This window comes from Ambystoma mexicanum, chromosome 1q, assembly GCF_040938575.1.
Source record: "Ambystoma mexicanum isolate Mex_15411 chromosome 1q, UKY_AmexF1_1, whole genome shotgun sequence".
In the NCBI taxonomy this organism is placed as follows: Eukaryota; Metazoa; Chordata; class Amphibia; order Caudata; family Ambystomatidae; genus Ambystoma; species Ambystoma mexicanum.
In genome coordinates, this window is record NC_090922.1 from 255,229,269 (window position 1) to 255,249,525 (window position 20,257).

Below are 20,257 nucleotides of genomic sequence, written 5' to 3' on the forward strand. Positions count from 1 at the left end.
AGCCAGTGCTGTTTGCAGTCAAAATTAGTGTGATAACAGAAAACCTGCAGGTCTTCTCCATCAACCCACATTGCCGGCACTTCCTTGGGAGACAATAGCCACAGATTTCATATTGGAACTACCCCTGTCCAGTGGGTATACTACCATAATGGTTACCATCGATCTGTTCACCCATATGGTTCACTTGACCCACTTGTACAAGTTACCTTCATCACTTGAACTGGCAGGGATATTCCTAAAACACATATTCAGGCTTCATGGACTTCCATCCAAGATCATCTCCGACCGTGGACCTCAGTATATATCCCAATTCTGGAAACATCTGTGCCAAATGTTGGGCATCCAGCGTGCATTGTCTTCGGGGTATCATCCTCAGACTAATGGAATAACTGAATGAGTAAACCAGACCCTAGAACAATACTAGCGCTGTTTTTCAGCCAAGGTCCAGGATGATTGGTCACTTTTGATTCCGGTAGCTGAATTCGCCTACAACAACTCTGATCACTCAGCTATCAAGACTAGCACCTTCTTTTGCAGTCATGAGTTCCATCCATCAGTTCTGCCAACTGTTCTACCGCACCCTACCCCGGTTCCTTCAGTCGTATCCTGGATTGAGCGACTGGTAAACGTACATATGGATACCAAAGATAACTTGGAAAAGGCCAGGACAGACGTCAAAAGATATGCTGACACCAAGCGGAGACCAAGTCCTCCATATGGAATCGGTGACAAGGTCTGGTTATGCTCGAAACTCTTACCTCGGCACTTAACGGCCAAATAAATTGGCTCCCAAGTATTACAGACCTTTCTCCGTTAAGGAGGTCATCAACCCAGTGGCTTTTCTACTTCAGCTACCAGAATCTTGGAAGAAAATACATCCCGTTTTCCACACTTCCTTACTGAAACCTTACGTACAATCCACCAGATCAACTCATCGTCTTAACCCCATGCTCGTCATTGACCAGATTGAATTTGAGGTCTCCAGGATATGCGATTCTAGATACAGACGGGGTCAACTCCAATACTTGGTGGAATGGAAAGGATACCCTCCAAGCGAACGCACCTGAGAGCCAGTCTCAAATATGAATGCCCCCGTTTAGTACAAAAATTCCATCAAACCCATCCAGGCAAACCCAGTGGATCAAGTTTTAAGAGGGGGCATGCTGTCATGAATCGCCGATTCCGGCCCTTTTGGACTTTGTGGTCCATACTGCACCGCAACATCGGGTCGGTGGTCCTCCCAACATGGCCGACAGCATAGAAGCACTGCTTGCTAGCGTTTACTTATGATGCACTGCCTCCTAGAAAATAGGCACGCCCCCGCGGCTCTACGCTAAAGTTCCGAGTTGTTTGGCAAGTGCTATTGTTTCTTCTCCCTTCCATTAGTGCCCATTTTCTGTTTCTTACCGTCCTTTCATTCCGGGTGACTCTTGAACTGCCCTTGCATCCGCCAGGTCGGTTCATCCTTCCATCCCGGACTTCTGTCCTGTGCTTCGGTGCCCGTAGGGTTCCCTGCACGCTGTGAGCATTGGACGCCCTTACTCCTATTCCTTCCTGGATTCCGCCGCCACAATCCTTCTTCCTGGATACTGAACGCTACTCTGCTCCTGGGGCAGACGGCGAGCCTCACACTGGAACCAGAGGATTCACGCCCTTACCTGTACAAGTCCCGAACAGTCAGGAAGAAGGAAGGAGCTCCAAAGAAGACACCGACCAAAGACAAACAGGTGAGACAAAGGGCAGAATGTGACAACAGCTTCCTCTGTTACACGGCTTGTCCATGTTACCAAATGCCAATTATTGAGCTCTACATACAGCTCCTGTTAACACTTTCAAGACACAGGATTTCAAAACAGCCACTCGTGAAATATTTCAAATTTTGCTGTTGAAGCAAAGTTTTCTTTCTTTTTCTAATTCTTTGATACTTTGTCTAATTAATATAATCCCCAGTGAACCAAGCACCGGTTTAAGCCTTCCCAAGTAGTCCAAAGTTTGTTTTGAATAAAATGTATTTTGGATTAAGCTTACAAATCATTAGTCAAATCTGTCTCTCACATCCAGCAATATCAGACATCGAGTATCAGTTGTTTTTGTAATGATAGGTCCTTAAACCTAAGACTATAAAAACAACCTAAAGTGGGTATAAAGAAATCAAAGTTGCAATAACTGCCCAAGGTATGGCTTGTTCTTCTAAAACGCTCTGTGCAGTCTCAGGTGCAGCATGGCAGAGTAGACTTTTTTGGACTAAGTATCTTTGTTGCGTAACCTATTCATTAATTTATCAAAGTCAGAAAGAAATATGGAATTTATCTTTATTTTCACTCAACGTTTTAAAATGCAGTTGGTTTATTGAGCTTATACCGTGTATTGTTCATGTATTGCACACTCACCTGTCTTAATATCTGCTTTAGTTTCTAATTGATTCCAGCCTAGAATTGTTTATTGAAAAATCCTTGTTAATAAGATTTCGCTGCACAATCTTGCCATTAACTTTGGCGGAGTAAGAAGCTAGTTACTGGTAATGTTATCTACAAATAAGTTGTTTTGGAGAGTTTTCTTACTAAGAACCATATACTCTACAAAAGGGATGCATAGGTGTAACAGCATGTTTAAGAGCCATTAGCCTCCATCCCAAAAAGCCAAATGTTTTCATCTATACAAGATACATCTTTTGGTTCTCACCATTCTTTTGGCATAACATGGCGTTCACAGTTTATGCTTGACTGAAAAGTGATTGATGCAAAGTGCTTCATTAATCATAGCCCCTGGCAATTCCTCTAGGCAGAATTTCATCCCATACGTTTTTTTGCATCTGACTTTGCAGAAAGGTAGCAGTCCAGCTGGAACTTGCAAGCATGTCCCTTCCACTTGGAGCACAGTCAACCCCAGGCATGTGATGATGAGGTGGAACAAGAATCCCTAGGTGTAGCAAGCAAGCAGGGGATCCAGGTGTGGTTGAGGAGTGGCAATATAACCCTGAAGTGGTAACTAGCACACATTCAAACAATCAAAGCCACTGGGAACTTCTTGGGGCAGCCTGCGGTGCCATATAATTAATGTATGCTGATTCAGTGCCTAGGATTTCTAACTGAAGCCATAATTCATGTACAGGTCAGACAAAGTTTTCAAATAGCAAAATCTATTCAAAGTTTGTATATTAGCATTGGACAAATCAAATTTAACGAAGGAGTCTAACTTGAATCCAAAACGGTCAGCAATAAGAGTAAGCAGAAAGACTTGTCTTTGTCCCGCAGCGGCTGCAGTCTTTGTTGGTGTTTTTATGATTACTAGTTAAACTTTCAAAATGTGTGACATTCTCAAGCGTGCATCATTTTTTCATTTTGGGCGCGGGAACGCATTAGCACCAATAGAGAGAAAACAAATGTCTAATATATAATGCAGAGCGGTCTAGTGTAGTGTGGCTTCTTTCATGTTCTCTTGGAAATCGGTTCTGTAAGAAAGAGTTGAAGTGGAGTGAATAGGTAAGAGTGAAAGGCAAGATGCCTAACCTGTTAAAGCACTCACTATATCTGTGTTTCAGTTAGATTCTAGTTAGTTGGTTTAGGTCATATAGGGAGTTGTGTTGTCATAGAGGAGCCCCCCTAGGTTGTGTTCTTATTCTATGTTGCACAATAGCAACCTGCGCCCTCTGAGCATAGGTGGTCCTGGAGGTGTTGTGCCATTGTGGGATTTTTCTTAAACATGAGCACTGTGCCATTGCGATTTAAAAGTCAATTTGGCATAGTTCCTGCTGCAGAGTACAAAGCTCACTGAGACCAGAGGCAGAGAAAGAAAGAAACCAAAGACATCACTGTGGGAAGCGACATTCATGGCGGGGTAGAACAAAATAAGATTTTTGCCCACAAAAGGGGTAATCCCTTGATGTTAGTTTAAAACAACACAGCCTGATAAAAGCTCTAAGCAATGGGTAAGAAGTACTTGAAGGTAGGAACGTGTGAAAAGGTATCGTTATAAGAAGCGGCTCATCCATAATGGGCGACAGGCCTTCAACCTGCAATGCATTCTGGACATGCCGAGCTAGCCCAGTAAAAACAGAAAGGGCTCCCTCAGCTGCTTGGTGCAGCTGAGGCAGCACTCCTGGGCTGACTTTGATTGTCAAATGGAAACGTGGCCTTCCTTTGACAGTTTGTATACCCCAGCATGCATGTCCAATGGACCATGCAAGGTTGAGGCTATTTGCTTCCCTAGCCGTGCAAGGCCCATTGGGGATGCAGGCTGGGGTTCTACAGATCTGTATGTGCTTAGGGGGCACTTCTGCACATCCCGCACATTCAGAAGACCGGCGGCATTGACCATGAAGGGCTCCAGCTCCTCTGCGCATGTGCAGCAACCAGAAAGCTCTCCCTGCTCCCTAGCTCTGGTTCGTGGAAACCGGGGAGCCGTAGTGCCGTCTTGGGAGCCTGAGGCCGAGGGGATTCTGTCTGGACCAGTGCTGCAGTTAAGGAAAACAAGCTGTGTATGTGTGTGATGTTATGAATGTATGTTGCATGGCTGCACGTGTGAATGAGAGTGTATGTTGTGGGTACGTGGGTAAAAGAGAGTGTAAAGGTGGCATATAGGTGCGTGAGTGAATGCGTATAAATGCTGAATGAATGTGTGTTGTTGCTTGCATGTGCTCTTCGGAGCGGGCCATGCTTTGGGAGGGGGATATTAATGTGCCATGACTTTTGTTACTAGGCATTCAGTGCAAAGCATACCTAAAGTATTATGATGTTAAGCTGCCCCACATTGCTACAGCAAGTCTGGTTACATTCTATGTTTACTGTGCCAAGAATGTTTTTCTTAAAGCAAACATAAGTGTATTATATTGCTAGATAGGCCTTCATTGCTGCAGCCAGTCTGGTTACGTTTTTGTACTGTGACAATGCATTTTTTACTGGTCATCAATTGTACAGCAAACATAAGTGTTTTTTACGTGGGTAGTCTGGCCTTCATTCGTGCAGTTTGTCTGGATATTTTGTTTTGATTGCGGCCTGCTAGCTTTACTGGCAAATCTAAAAGGAGTATGTTTGCATATGGTAATACTGGCATTTATTTGTGCAGCCTGCATGGACTTGTATGGGCATAGCCAGTGTGACTATGTTTTTTATACTGGCATATAATGTGGGCAACGTTAACATGAAAATGCAACTGTGTGCATCCATGAATCCATTATTTTTAAAATGTTCTCAGGGGAGAACACCATCGAGCCCTTTTTGGTTGTTTGGGGTTCCCTCGCTATACTCAGTAGCTCGTGTATTTTCATGGGAAACAATTATGCTCCTCAAATTAAAAAGTTCTCTAGCCGCCACTTCAACAAACCGGATGTAATGGTGACTGGGAGTGTTCTTCAAAAAATCGTATGGACGTACATGGGAGGGAACAGAGTGAAGGAGATTGTGAGGCTAGGATTAAATTATGTCTGAATCATGTTATCTTATTGTATCATGATGATGATGCAGGGAAAATTAGAAAAATATTAATGTTTTGTTTTAATACATATGAAAATAAACAAAGAGGCTCATTACAAGTATGGCGGTGTGAGTAAACATTGGCAGTAATGTAATTACCCCCCTTTTCCCGAATCGCCATACTACAGGTATGGCCGTGGAGTGGGGGATTTACCTCCAGCATCATGCTGGAGGAAAATCCTCACACTTTCTGCCTAAAATCAGCAAAATGCATGGTATTTCCGCCAAAAATACAACAGAGTCCATTGGACTATCAAAAAAGGGTATTGACTCCGCCACTTGTAAATCCAGCGGTAATTCCGCCGGGTCAAGGGGTGTTAACGGTAATTCTGTTGGACGATATTCCGGCAGATTTACTGTTGTGCTGTTGTGCTTCTGTTTTGGCAGCATCTGGCCAAGTTGGTGAGGTAGGCACATAAACACTCTGTGTTAGTGCTAGAGGCTGCCTAGCTCACTTTCATACCAAAGGTCCTTTAGCACCTTCTCTGCTTCTGGGGATTAAAGTCCTGTACTGCCTCTGCAGTGATTGCCTTCGTTGCCCCTGATTCCTCTGAGCCATGGGGCCCTTAGACCTCGCACCGCCAGTTCCTTTTCACCCATGGTTCACTTTTAGGTATGGAAGTGCTTCTCCCCTTGGCCGCATGCATACAGCTCAAATTCTATGCTCTGTGGGAAAACCCAGCCTCCCCTTTCCACACTTGCTTTTTTCCATTGTTTCCCCTTTTTGTTTTACCAACCTCCACTTAATGGGGGAAGTCCCTGTCCCCCCGTCCCCTTTTATTGTATTTGTGACAACACCCGCCCTGGCATACATCTACTAACCTTTCCTCCCAACCCTCTGTTTGCTTTTCAGTTGAAATGTTAATATTAATTAACTGCATTTACAGGGAATGTGTATCCTCAAAAAGCAGTTTAAACATATTTTCGGTGCAGAGACCGCATCCCCTACGTGTGTGACCCAGCGACTACTTGGAGTCCATCTCAATATCGCTGGGAGGCGAGCAGTGACCATCTGCTGTGACATCATGCCAACTCTGGAGAAAGGCACCGGAATACAGGGTTTTCTAGTCCAATGAAGCCTCTGATCTTTAATACAAGGCCATAAAGTCCATCCCTTCCTTTCAAATGGATTGTGTCCTCCCACGTATGCCTCATTTTATGATAATTATCCTTCCAGCTTCATCTACTTCGGAATGTCTTTTTCGACAGTAGGCGCTGTGAGCCCTCTCATCGAAGTCGATGTCCCTGGAGGCCTTTGTTCGACTGTCAACGTCATCATCACTCTAAGTAGTGCACGCAGCACCCGTTGACTTTCAGTTCTGTTTTTCCGAGCTAACGCTTTGAAGAATTACGGCACGCTTCGGTTCTCTGTGGACTTTGTTCGTTATTTTCATAAGAAGTTGACAACGTCGATGCCTTCGCTGACACCGTCAGCGCCTTCAACAACAGTATCGAGATTGACGCTGACAAAAGCGACTTTGAAGTCATTGTCGACGATTACTTCGAGAGTGTCTAAACCAGTGGTAATCCAACAAAAGGTTTTCAAACCGTTGCCTAAATAAGATTATTTTAAGTCTTTAGCAGCCATCTATGAAGATAATGAACCTTCAGATGATAACACATTACCATTTGGATTACAATATGGCACGCCTAATGTGCCAAAGGAATTGACCTTCGAGTCTAGATTAAAAGACTTATGACGTTTAGTCAGCCAGTGGGTTAGATACCTCTCCCGAGTTAGAATTTGGAAAACCAGATCCTACTGATCATGCTGACTCCGAATACAGCAAACTAATGAGTAAGGTTATAGTTTTTAGGTTGGAGTAGGCCTACTCCTTCTTTTGAGCAGGATGACCTGACATATCTCATATGAGGGTCCCCAAAAAGATCACATTTTGCCATTTCACACTGCACTACAAAAAAGGATCTCTGCAAATTGGGTAACACCAGAAACTACGGCTGCAGTGAATACACATTTTGCAAAAAAATAGACTATTCAGCCGTGACCCAGAGTATCTGACTAAACATGCTACACCAGAAAGTTTGGTGGTTCAGACTGCTACATCTACCAAGCAGTCAGCATACCAATCCATCCCTCCTGGTAGGGATGATAATAGAGTGGATGCCTGGGCGAGAACGAGGTTTACTCCTGGTATTATGGCATTAAAGTCAACTAATGCAACTTGTACCTTGTCAAGGTTTAAGTTTCCCCTGTAAGATTGCGTAGCTGTGGCGGATGACCACATCCCAGAAGGAGAGGAAAGAGACTGCTTCCTGGCAATCAAGGATGGTAAGGAGGCAATGGGTGAATGTCTCCAGTCAGGTCAGGATACTGCAGACAGCATCAGCAGATCCATGGCAACTAGCACAGTGTTAAGCAGGTTTGCGTGGTTGAGGAAGTCTGGGTTTGCACCAGATGTGTAATCTAGACTACTCAACATGCCTTTTGACGGCTGAAGGCTGTTTGTCAGCAAGGCAGATGAGAGTTTGGAAAAGCTGCAGACCTCAAAGGTGGCGGCTAAATCCCTTAGCGCCATCATTAGACAGCCTCAACACCCCTACTCTGGTTCATCTCCCTGGAGGGGTAAGTCCTTTCGATTCTACTCCTCAATTGGAAGAGGACAAGCCGGTGAAAGAGGTCAACGAAGATTCCCTCGTGGTGGACGAGGGAGAGGTTCTCAGACATAACCAAGCAGTGGCAGCTTTACCCTCAGCCGCCGCTTGAGCCACCTCAAAACCACTCTGAGGCCTTGACTCACAAGTCCCCTGTGGGAGGTAGATTTATTCAGCATATGAAAGAATGGCAGGGCATTACTTCAGATGCTTGGGCACTGGAAACTGTAGCTCAAGGTTACTACCGCCCTGCCCAAAAAAGGCCTCAGGATCATCCGCTGAGGAACAACTCTTTCAAAATTCCGGATCCACTCCTTGTGCAGGAAATGTTTACCCTGCTAGAGAAAGGTATAATAGAACAGGTACCTGTAGCGGAAAGGGACAAGGGTTGGTATTCCCCATACTTTCTGATTCCCAAAAAAGGACGGAGGATTGAGACCCATCTTGGACTTAAGAACAGGAAGTACATGTTAAAGATGCTTACCCTTTCCCAAATCCTTCAGACTCTCCAACTCCAAGACTGGATGGTATCGTTAGATCTTCAGGATGCTTACTTTCATGTGCCTATCCATCTCAAGCACAGAAAGTACCTGAGGTTGGCGGTTGGCTGTTCTCATTGTCAGTTTCGATTCTGCCATTCGGGCTGACCTCCGCCCCTAGGGTTTTCACCAAATTGATGGCGGTGTTGGCAGCGAGTCTCAGAAGAGGAGGAATTCACGTCTATCCCTACCTAGACGATTGGCTGATCAGGGCTCGTTCACCCGAACAAGCCTGGGGACATCTCAGCGTAACCTGCCACTCTCTTCACAAACTGGGCTTCTCCCTCAATTACAAGAAGTGCCACTTGATACCATCTCAAAGACTCCAATTTATTTGAGCAGTCCTGGATGCTTTCTCTGGGAAAGCCTCACCACCCGAGGTGAGAATTAAACATATTCTGCAGATGATCACCAAATTTTGCTGTGCCCAGCATCTTCCGGGCTTCGATTTTTTTTTTTTAAAATGTATTATTATTTTTTTTTTTAGGTTGATCGGTCTATTGGCATCCTGCATTTCTCTGGTGCCAGAGGCTCGCCTGAGAATGAGATCCTTTCAATGTCCTCTCAGGACTCAATGGTTCCATTTTCAGGGAGAATGCAGACCTTCCGAGCAGTCTCTCAGGACCTTCTGTGGTGTGCCTGCAAGGGCAACATTCTCAAGGGAGAAACGTTTTGGCAGCCATGGCCGGAGATAACAGTAGTGACGGATGCCTCATTCACGGGGTGGAGAGCCCACGCCAACGATCTGACAATCAGCGGTTGTTGGTCTCGATCGGAGCCCAAACTACACATAAACCTTTTCGAGCTGAGGGCATTCAGACTAGCGCTGAAGGTCTTTCTGTACGGGGAAAGAATGTCCTGATAATGACGTACAACACAGTGGCCTTGTTCTACCTCAACAAGAGAGGAGGTGTAGCGTCACTACCACTGTGCAGAGAAGCAATGCAGCTATGGTTCTGAGGAATTCAAGAAAGAATCTCTATCTGCAGTTTACCTAGCTGGAGAAGTGAACACAGCGGCGAACGCTCTGAGCAGGCAGAGTGGGAACGAGCTCAGGAAGTCCTTCAAGAGATCTTCACCGTTTGGGAAACCCCTCAAGTGGATCTGTTCACGACCAGTGTCAACCGGAAGTGCGAGCTGTTCAATTTTCCCCAAGAGGAGCTCTAGGGGACGTGTCTGTAGTGGACTCGGAGTTTCCACTCCTGTACGCGTTTCTTCCAGTCCCCGACATTCCTTACGTAATCAGGAGGTTCAGAAAGTTTGTGAAACCCATGATCCTAAATGCCCCAGATTGGGCCAGGAGGACATGGTACCTGGACCTTCTGGACATGTCCATCTGCCCTCAGTACGTCTTCCACAAAGAGAGGATCTTCTCTCACGAGAGGAGGGTTGGGTTCTCCATCCAGAGGTCAAGACACTCAGCCTTCACACACGGTTTCTGAGAGGCTGAGGTATAAGGATTGGAACCTCCTGGATGACGTAATGGAGATCTTGCTTTCGGCCAGAAAGCCAGCAACAAAATCTTTGTACCGCTGGCATTGGAACAAGTTCAGCAGCTGGTGCAGGGATAAGAATGTGGATCCCTTTCAATTTGACACACCTATAATGCTTTTCTTTTTGTTACAATTGGCAAATCTAGGGCTCCAGATTGGAACAATTAAAGTTTACCTGGCGCAGCTATCTATTTTCAAGCGCTCCTCGGAGGATTCATATTTTAAGATCCCTCTGATTGTTCAATTCTTAAAAGGATCTTACTAATGTATTTCCACCAGTTCCATTCAATGTCCCTGTACGGGATCTCCATCTGGTGTTAAGATTTCTAACATGCATTCCTTTTGAGCCTTTACACTCATGCCCATTAAGACTTTTAACATTCCAAACTGTTTTGCTCATTGCAATAACGTCAGCCCGCAGGGTAAGCGAGGTGGAGGCTCTAGCCTATAAAACTTCACATACGATTTTCTATAAGGACAAGGTGGTTCACAAGGTGAAACCTACTTTTTTTTTTTTTACATCCGACTTCCACTTGTCGCAAAAAATCATTTTGCCAACTTTCTATCCACCTCCCCATCTTGCAAAGGAGGAGGAAAGATTACATAGACTGGACCCAAAAAGGGCTCTGTTTTTACATATCTAGAATGGCTACATTTTGCCAAAATGACCAATTTTTTATTGGCTATACTGGCCCTAAATTGGGTCTAGTTGTTTCAAAACAAACCATATCCAGATGGATCATCTTGGCTATTGGTGAATGTTACAGATTAGCGGGAGTCTTAAAAGCACATTGCACAAGGGGCATGGCAATCTCTGCTGCTCTTCAGAGGTGTCCCAGTCAAAGGCATTTGTTCAGCGGCCACTTGGTCGTCGGTTCACACTTTTGTGAGACATTGTTGCCTGGATTCATCTTCCAGTCAGGGATGACAATTTGCGAAAGCGGTCCTTCATTTGGTCCGTGATCAAAATAAAATATAAATCGTACTCCTACCACCAAATTATTACTGCTTTGGGAGTCTATCATAAGATGAGGAATACGTGGGAAGACACAATCCATTTGAACAACAAGTTACTTACCCCTGGCAACGTTCTTTTGATTGAATGTTCCTCCCATCTATTATTCATCGCACTACCCTGCCGTACAGTTTTTGTGTTCTTACACGTTATGCTTTCTTGGAGCCTATGGAGCGAGAAAAACGGAGGGAGGAAAACGGAACTGAGTCCACCTGGCGCTGCGTGCGCTACTTATACTGATGATGACGTTGACAGTCGAACGGAGGCCCTTGAGGGACATCGACTCGACGAGATGGCACACAGTGCCCCCTGTTGAAAAATAATTTCAGAAGCAGCTGAAGCTGGAAGGATGACTATCATAAAATGAGGAATATGTGTGAGGAACATCCAATCGAAAGAACTTTACCATGGGTAAGTAACTTGTTCTTCGAATGGATTGTGTCCTCCAACGTATTCCTCATCTTTGATGTATTCGTCCAGCTTTAGCTGCTTTGGAAATTTTTTCTCGCCAGCCGGCGCCATGCGTCAATGTCGTCGAAAGTCCCTCAAAGGCCTCCGTCGAGGGTGACGTCATTGGGTATACAAATAGCACGCTTTGGCCTAAGTTCTGTTTTTTTCCCTCAGTACGTGTTGCTTCGGAGACTTGGCGCGCCTCGATAGTTATGTGATGCAGTTATTGTGAAAGAAGATATTCGAGATGTCCTCATCGTCGACCCCGACTACCCCGCGTTTGGGGTTCAAGAAATGTAAAACCTGCGGTTCCAAAATGTCGATCACAGATCCGCACTGAGAATGTCTGTGGTGCCTAGGCGAAAACCACGACATAGATGCCTGTACGAAGTGTCAGGCAATGACGGTCAAAGCCTTGCAAGAGAGGAAGGGAAAGCTACAGGTAGGTCGAAAAGCCTCAAGCGTTGAGTCGGGATCCCATGAGGAGGAATCTCCTCGACACGAAAGGTGAAAACATAGGTCTAGGTCCCGAAGTGGTTCCCACCACTCTTCATCTTTGAAGAAAAAGTCTAAAAAAGAGATGCCACCGGTCCCCTTCCACCTCGTCTTCTGACAAATCCCCCAAGAAAATGAATTGCCCCAAAAAACATTCTTCCTCTGAAGAATAGGAAGCATTTAGAGTTAAAAGGATGGAGGTTTTTGAAAAGGCTAAGCCTTGGTCAGCGCCTTCCTTGGAAGCCGGCCGAGAGCATTACCGTTCCGACACTCGCGCGCCCTCGAGCCGGGTGATCGAAGGATGAAAGATCAGAACCTTCCAGGACCCCGAGTGATAAAGATTGCTCGAGTCGACCGCTCGAGGTCATCGACGCTGTCCGGAACCTGAAACGCCTCAAAGGACTAGCCTTCGAATATCGCCTCGACTCCCTCGGAGCCAGCTGCGTAGACGACTGCTGTTTCGTCTATGCCATCAACGCCTTGGTCGACGTCGACCCCGAAGCCCTCGTGACACAAGTTTCAAAGGCTCCAGTTCAGCCAGAAACTGACAAAATAGCAGCAAAAGAAAAAGCTGCAACGATTACAAAACCTTCAGCCTCCACTGTAACAGCTGCTCCAGAAAAAATGTATAAACCTCTACCAAGGAAGGAATATTTTAAATCCTTGACTTCAATATTTGAAGAACAAGAAAGGTCTGAGGAGGATGTTCCTTTTGGCCTAGAGTATGGCACCCCTAATGTCCCTAATTTCTGAGGAAAGCAGAATGAGGGAATTAGTGGAAACCTTGCATAACACAAGTGGAGTTGACACATCACCTGAGACAGAATTTGGCAGACCAGAACCAGGGGAACATGCCAGTCCATCATACCGACAACTGATGACCTGACTGACATATTGCATCATGGCCCCACCGAAGATCCGATTTTAGCCTTCCATGTAGCCTTCCAAAATAGGATGGCAAAAATTGGGAGACCCCGGACTCAATTCCTCCTGTGAATAAGTCCCTCACTTCAAAATACCACCCTTCCAGTAGCAACCCCGGCTACTCCTGAGAGTCTGGTGGTACAGGCAGCCACAGCTTAAAATAAGGTGGCGTACCCTTCCATCCCTCCGGATACGGACAACAAGCGGGTGGATGGCTGGGCATGCAAGGTATTTTTAGCTGGGAGTATGGCATTAAAATAGGGCAACTCCACATGTGCCTTGGCAACATTTTCGTACACTCAGTGGGAGTGCATTGCAATGGCGGCGGAGCACATACCAGAAGGGGAAGAAAGGGAAGGATTCCTAACCATCGTTGGAGATGGAAAGGAGGCCATGGAGGAATCCCTTGAGTGTGGATTGGACACTGCAGATAGCGTGAGCAGGTCCATGGCCACTAGCACAGTGATACGCAGATTTGCGTGGTTGCGAAAGTCGGGTTTCGCACCAGACGTGCAAAACCGTCTTTTGAACATGCCTTTTGACGGGGTCTCACCTTTTCGGCAACAAGGCTGACGAGAGCCTTGAAAGGTTGCAGACCTCGAAAGCAGCAGCCAAATCTTTAGGAGCTGCCATTAGGCAACCACAGCCTTTTCATGCATCAGGACAATCTTGGAGGGGACGATCCTATCGTTATTACTCCTCATATGGAAAGGCGAGAGGTATGGCCAGTCAAAGAGGCCATAGAAAAACCACTCATGGTGGATGAGGTAAACGTGCTAAGCCAGTCCCAGCTGCAGCCTCTTTACCATTAGCAGGTGCAGCAACTGCCACAAAACCACTTTGAGGACTTGATTCACAAGAAACCTGTAGGAGGCAAGCTGTCACAAAATCTGCAAGAATGGCGAGTCATTACTTCAGATGTTTGGGCTCTAGAAGTAATAGCCCAAAGTAACTGCCTTCCTTTTCTAATGCAACCTCAAAGCAATCCATTGGGGAGACACTCTTTGAAGCTTCCAGACCAGCTGCTACAGCAGGAAGTTTTAACCCTGCTAGAGAAAGGTGCTATAGAACTAGTACCTGTAGCGGAGAGAAACATAGGATGGTACTCCCCATATTTTTATATCCCCAAAAAGGACGGAGGACTGAGATCCATCTTGGACTTAAGAGGCTTAAACAAGCTCTTCAGGAAGGACAAGTTCAAGATGGTTACTCAGATCCTTCAGGCCCTTCAACTTCAGGATGCTTATTTTTTGGTGTCATTGGACCTTCAGGATGCTTCTTTTCATGTGCCAATCCATCTCAAGCACAGAAAATACCTGAGGTTCGCGGTTGTCGACTCGCATTATCAGTTTCGAGTCCTACCATTCGGGTTGACCTCCGCCCCGAGGGTCTTCAACAAGTTGATGGCAGTGGTGGCAGCACACCTCAGGAGAGGGGGGATTCACGTCTACCACTACCTGGACGATTGGTTGATCAGGGCGTGTTCTTTCGAGCAAGCCTTGAATCATCTGAAAGTCACCTGCCACTTCCTCCACAGACTGGGCTTCTCCCTCAATTTCAAGAAGTCACAAATGACACCTTCCCAACAGATCCAGTCCATAAGGGCTGTATTAGACACATCCTTGGGAAAGAGCTCACCTCCCAAGTCGAGGGCTCAAGACATTCTTCAGTTTTTTTTTCCAAATTCCAAAATGCCCATAATCTCCAGACCTACGACTTCTTGAGGTTGCTTGGCCTCATATCATCCTGCATTTCCCTAGTGCCAGAAGCACACCTGAGGATGAGATCCCTTCAATGGGTTCTAAACACTCAATGGTCCCAATTCTCAGGACAAATGACAGATATCCTTCAGATTCTGATCAATGTTCGGCAGGATCTTCTGTGGTGGACTTGCACAGAGAACATCCTAAAAGGAGAACATTTTTGCCAACCATGGCCGGAGATTACAGTAGTGATGCACACCTCTCTCATGGGGTGGGGAGCTCATGCCAACGATCTGACAATCAGCGGTCGTTGGTCTCCATCCGAGTCCAAACTACACATCAACCTTTTAGAGCTGAGAGCAATCAGACTAGCGCTGACGGCTTTTCTGCCATCTGTCAGGGGAAACAATATCCTGATAATGATGAACACAGTGGCCATGCATTACCTAAACAAAAGAGGTGTAGGGTCACTACCTCTGTGCAAAGAGGCAATGCGGCTCTGGTATTGGGCAATTCAGGAAGGAATCTCCTTATCGGCAGTTCATCTAGCCAGGGAGAAGAATATGACGGCGGACGCTCTGAGCAGGCAGAGTTCTGTGTCCTGTGCGAAAGGTATTGCTCAAGGGAATTTCCCCTGAGAGGAACCATAGGGGACGCGTTCATGGTGGAGTGGAACTTCCCACTGCTATACGCGTTCCCTCTGATCCCCGTCATTCCTCAAGTCATCAGGAGGTTAAGACGGTTCAAAAACCACATGATCCTAATTGCCCCAGATTGGGCCAGGAGAACGTGGTACCCGGACCTTCTAGATATGTCCATCTGCCCTCCGTTATGTCTTCCTCAGGGACAGGACCTTCTCTCACAAAAGGAGGGCCAGGTTCTCCATCCAGAGGTGAGGACTCTCAACCTTCATGCTTGTTATCTGAAAGGCTGAGATACAAGAATTGGGACCTTCCAGATGACGTCATGGAGGTGTTGCTTTCGGCGAGGCCAGCAACAAAATCTTTGTACTGTTGCCGCTGGAAGAAGTTTTGCAACTGGTGCAGGGAAAAGAATGTTGATCCTTTTCTGTGTCCTATTCCAGAAGTATTATCCTTCCTCTTATCACTGGCACTTAGAGGTCTCAATGTTGGGACCATTGAAGGTTATGTTGCAGCGCTTGCCATCTTCAAGCGCTCTTCAGAAGAATGTTCCCATTTTAAAATTCCTCTGATAGTACAATTCTTAAATGGACTCACCAATGTGTTTCCTCCTTCTTTCCAAGTCCCAGTTTGGGACCTTAATCTGGTTCTAAAATTTTTGATGTGTGTCCCTTTTGAACCTTTGCACACATGCCATTTAAGAGTACTAATGGTGAAAACCGGTTTTTTGGTTGCTTTAACATCTGCACGAAGAGTGAGCGAGTTGCAGGCACTATCTTCTGGGCCAACATGTACTGTGTTCCACAAGGACAGAGTTGTATTGAGGGTTAAACCCTCGTTCTTACCTAAAGTTGTGTCTGATTTCCATTTAAATCAGAAGATCCTATAGATTCTATCCTCCACCTCATCCCAGCAAGGAGGATGAAAGATTGCACAGGCTGGACCCGAGAAGAGCTCTAAGCTTTAACATTTCTAGGCTCTCCAAGCTTAGAGTGGATAATCAACTTTTCATTGGCTACACCAGGAGGAAGTTGGGTTAATCAGTGTCAAAACAAACCCTATCACGTTGGATTGTGCTTTGCATTTCAGAATGCTACAGATTGGCAGGCAAAGATCCACCAGAAGGCTTGAGGGCCCATTCAACCAGAGGCATAGCCTCTTCGACAGCCCTTCAAAGTGGAGGTCCCATCAAATCTATTTGTGAAGCAGCGACTTGGTCTTCGCTGCACACTTTTTCTAAATTCTAAAATCTGGATGCTTCCCACTCTAAAGCGCTTGCTTTTGGTAAAGCAGTGCTGTATTCAGCTATATAATATTAAAAATCTACTCCCTCCTCCAAAGAACTTTTACACTGCTTTGGGAGTCTATCCAAGATGAAGAATACGTTGGAGGACACAATCCATTCGAAGAACAAGTTACTTACCAACTGGTAACGCTCTTTTGACTGGATGTTCCTTCAACACATTCCCCATCTCCCTCCCTCCTACCCCTCTGTAGATTTTCCAGTATTATTAGCACTTCAACTCTCGCAAGGCTGACACCTGGCAACCTACACTATCTATACAGCAGAGCAAGAGGGGAAAAACAGAACTGAGGACAACGGGCGCTGCGTGTGATACTTCTATACCCGATGACGTCACCCACAAAGGAGGCCTTAGAGGCACTTCGACTCGACAACATCGACGCAAGGCGCCCTCTGCCGAGAAAAAATTTCCAAAGCAGCTAAAGCTGGACGAATACATCTAAGATGAGGATTATGTTTGAGGAACATCCAGTCGAAAGAACGTTATCAGTTGGTAAGTAACTTGTTCATCTCTGAGTTCTTTCTCAGTGGATCTCTCCAATTGCTAGCTGAACTTCTGCCGCGGAGTGACCTTCCTTCTGCTCTTTCAGCTACACTCCTCCTTCTTTCACAACGCTGTTTATTTTGATATTCTGACTTTAGTTTGATCTTGACAGGAGATTTGGAAAAACCTGCATACTGCAGGAAGTGTATTACCGTCAGTAAATTTGAGAAGGATATATAGTAGCAGATAATGCATAGAGGTTTTATTGCCATGGAAAAGCATTATTTGTTTCCCAGTAAATATTTTGTATGCACTGTACTTTTGATGGGGGCTATGTTCATTCTAATTCACATACATCTTTGTAACTCCTGCACTTAAGTGGGTTTTTACACCTATATGGTCGGTTTGAGCAATGAACAGTATGGAAGCTGTTTTGAAATAGCCTTTGAAAATTAATCGTGTAACCTTACATACACTTTTGACAAAATTGTCTGACAGAAGATGTGTTATAGAACTGATACATACAAATGAATTAATTACAGTTTCATATTTACAATAATTTTGTTTCATAGTCTAAGTATTTAAGATGGTGAAAACCCTGATTGAAAAAATGCAACACTTTCATATATAAATACATTGATGACACCATAATTACTACTTAGCAAAGCTTTACTTCTTTTTGCAAGTCCTCACAAAGAATTTCGGTTATTTGGGTTTACCAAATGAGTCCAACTTTTCCCAAAGTACATCAGTTCTGTGACATGCCCATCATTTGTCACTGCTCTTCGTTCCCCATTTGGGTACCTGGTCATCTTTCCAGGGACAGTTACGAACAATTGGTAGTTGTTAACCACTTTGAAAATGGCAAGATGTGCCCCTACCACCACCATACCGACAATGCCATAAATCTATTCCAATCGCTTTACTCCAGTCGACGATCTTATCAAGTGGTCAAAATCATATCGAGTGATAGTCGCCTACGAAATCCCACGGTTGAAAAAGCTGTTTCTTTTCCTTCACTTTTAAACGCATATATATGTAGGGGTGGGTTAGGGTAATCATTTATAGTAAGGGGAGCATGAGGGAGTTGCAGGGGGTCCACCCGCATATATGAATTGATATGTGCAAAAGAAAAACAGCTTTTTCAGCCGCAGGATTTTTGTAGGTGAATTTTACATAGAACCGTCAAAATTGGATAGGGAGTGAAAGTAGATTTCATCGAGGTAGAGATCATCCAGTATTTTACAATGGATTTTGTTTTCTGTGTTCTCATGGAGAATGCAGACCGACCCTATGGGGTCAAGGAAGGACACAAACACCTGTGTTATAAAGAAGCTGACCATTGGTAGTAAGTAGCTGTCTGCCTTTGTAGGGAGAGAGCCAGGATCAAGGTGGGCCAGGAGCAAAAAAGTGTTCAGTGACACCAGAGTTTGAAGAATGACTTTCAAAAATATAGCCAATACAGAATTTATTTTTCATTTGTCCAAATGAGCTGTTTCTAATAATCAATTTCCCTATTCTATCTTGACAGATTATGTGCCTGTGACCCAAACTAGTAAGACCAGGCTTCCAAGCAAACAACCCATTGCATTACCCCTGCAGGAGCCATCGCATGGGAAGATAAAAGAAAATATTCTTACCCAACCAGTGGAAGCCAGTTATTACAGTGAAGACCAGTCTGTATTTGATCAGAACATTTCTTCCACAAATAGAATCTCTGCTGTTGCTGATTGGGAAGAGACTGTCCGACAAATAATGCCTGTCATACAGGAGGGACGTATCGGGTCAGAACGGGCAAATATGTGGATTGCCTACGCAAAAAGCTTCAACCAAGAAACCACTCCCATCTATGAACCAGGAGCCAGCATGGAAAAGTGTCAGTACCAGTGTGTCCAGTGTAACAGAATGTTCAACTGGCACTCAAGCTTCATCCGACATCAGCGAACACACGCAGATGAGAGGCCTGATTCTTCCACTGATTTTGTGAAAATCATGGGTGACCACTCTTCACTAACTCAAAAAAAGCAAATTCATACGGCAGAGAAGTCCTTAGAGTGTGAAAAGAGCTTGCCGCACAGCTCAACTTTATTGTCCCAACAGGATGTGCTTGGTTCCGAAAGGATGTTTGCCTGTACGGAGTGTGAGGAGCTGTTCATTTATAGGTCTACTCTCTTGCGCCACAAGAGAGCCCACTCTGCAAATAAGCGTTACAAATGCCCCGACTGCGGGAAAGGTTTCATCGACAACAGAAATTTCCGCCGGCACCTGCGGACTCACACCGGTGAGAGACCTTATGCTTGTGCAGACTGTAACAAAAGCTTCAGTCACAGCTCAAACATGAAACGACATCAGAAGACACACTTACGGGAGAAGGGCGTATGGTGTAAAGGAATTCCTCCAACAGCCACCATGCAAAAGACAGCTGTCCTCTCAAATTTTCGGTCTTGAGATATGCTTGGAGAATGCTTTGTATTTACATTTTAAATGCACTATGCCTTGGTTTACACTAGGAGTCCTGTGTTATCTGTGCATATTTCTTCTTTCATTTGGTATAATGCTCATTGAATGAATACATCAACAACTTTAGTTTCTTAGGGCTTCCAAATCTATCACCTTTTATTCCAATGCATTGACTTTTCTCTGATATAGGGCGTTCTAGAGGCAACTTTCCTAAATGAAGGATAAAGATCATGATTGGACAGGCCTTCTTTCCACAACCACCTGCTTTACGTTTCCTTTTTGGTATTTCACAACGATAAAACATAAGATGGGGCTGGTGATTGTATGTTGCTATTGTGGAGAAAATAAAACAATAAAAGGAAGTGGTCACTGCGGGCGTCACTATAGGTCTGTGGTGGTTGGGGTTGCTTGTCACAGTGGAGATTGTGGATGACCACAATGGAGAAAGCATGTTGCCCTCCACCTGGTTGTTTTCAACTCAAGCATTGCTCTAGAATTCCCTATGGGAACATTGCTCTTTCTGTTGCATATATGTACTTCGGTATGGCATACAATGAAACTTGCATAACATTCCTTCTAATTTACACCATTGAGACCAAGGTACACTGAGATCTGCCCAAGTCCTGCTTCCTCTTGATGTTTGGAGTCCTGAATCCACATCTCATG

The 20,257-nt window shown here is 45.1% G+C and overlaps 1 protein-coding gene across 7 annotated transcripts in view; it reads left to right on the forward strand.

Annotated features, from left to right (window-relative positions):
• LOC138527208 (zinc finger protein 718-like) overlaps nucleotides 1–19,963 on the forward strand; it is a 561,133-nt gene extending 541,170 nt beyond the window's left edge. For all 7 annotated transcript variants that reach the window (XM_069638322.1, XM_069638323.1, XM_069638321.1 and 4 more), the window contains one exon: nucleotides 18,663–19,963. In XM_069638322.1, the coding sequence (XP_069494423.1) occupies nucleotides 18,663–19,579 (917 nt within the window). In that variant the 3' untranslated portion in view covers nucleotides 19,580–19,963. The remainder of the gene's footprint in view (nucleotides 1–18,662) is intronic.
• Nucleotides 19,964–20,257: the final 294 nt, after the last annotated feature.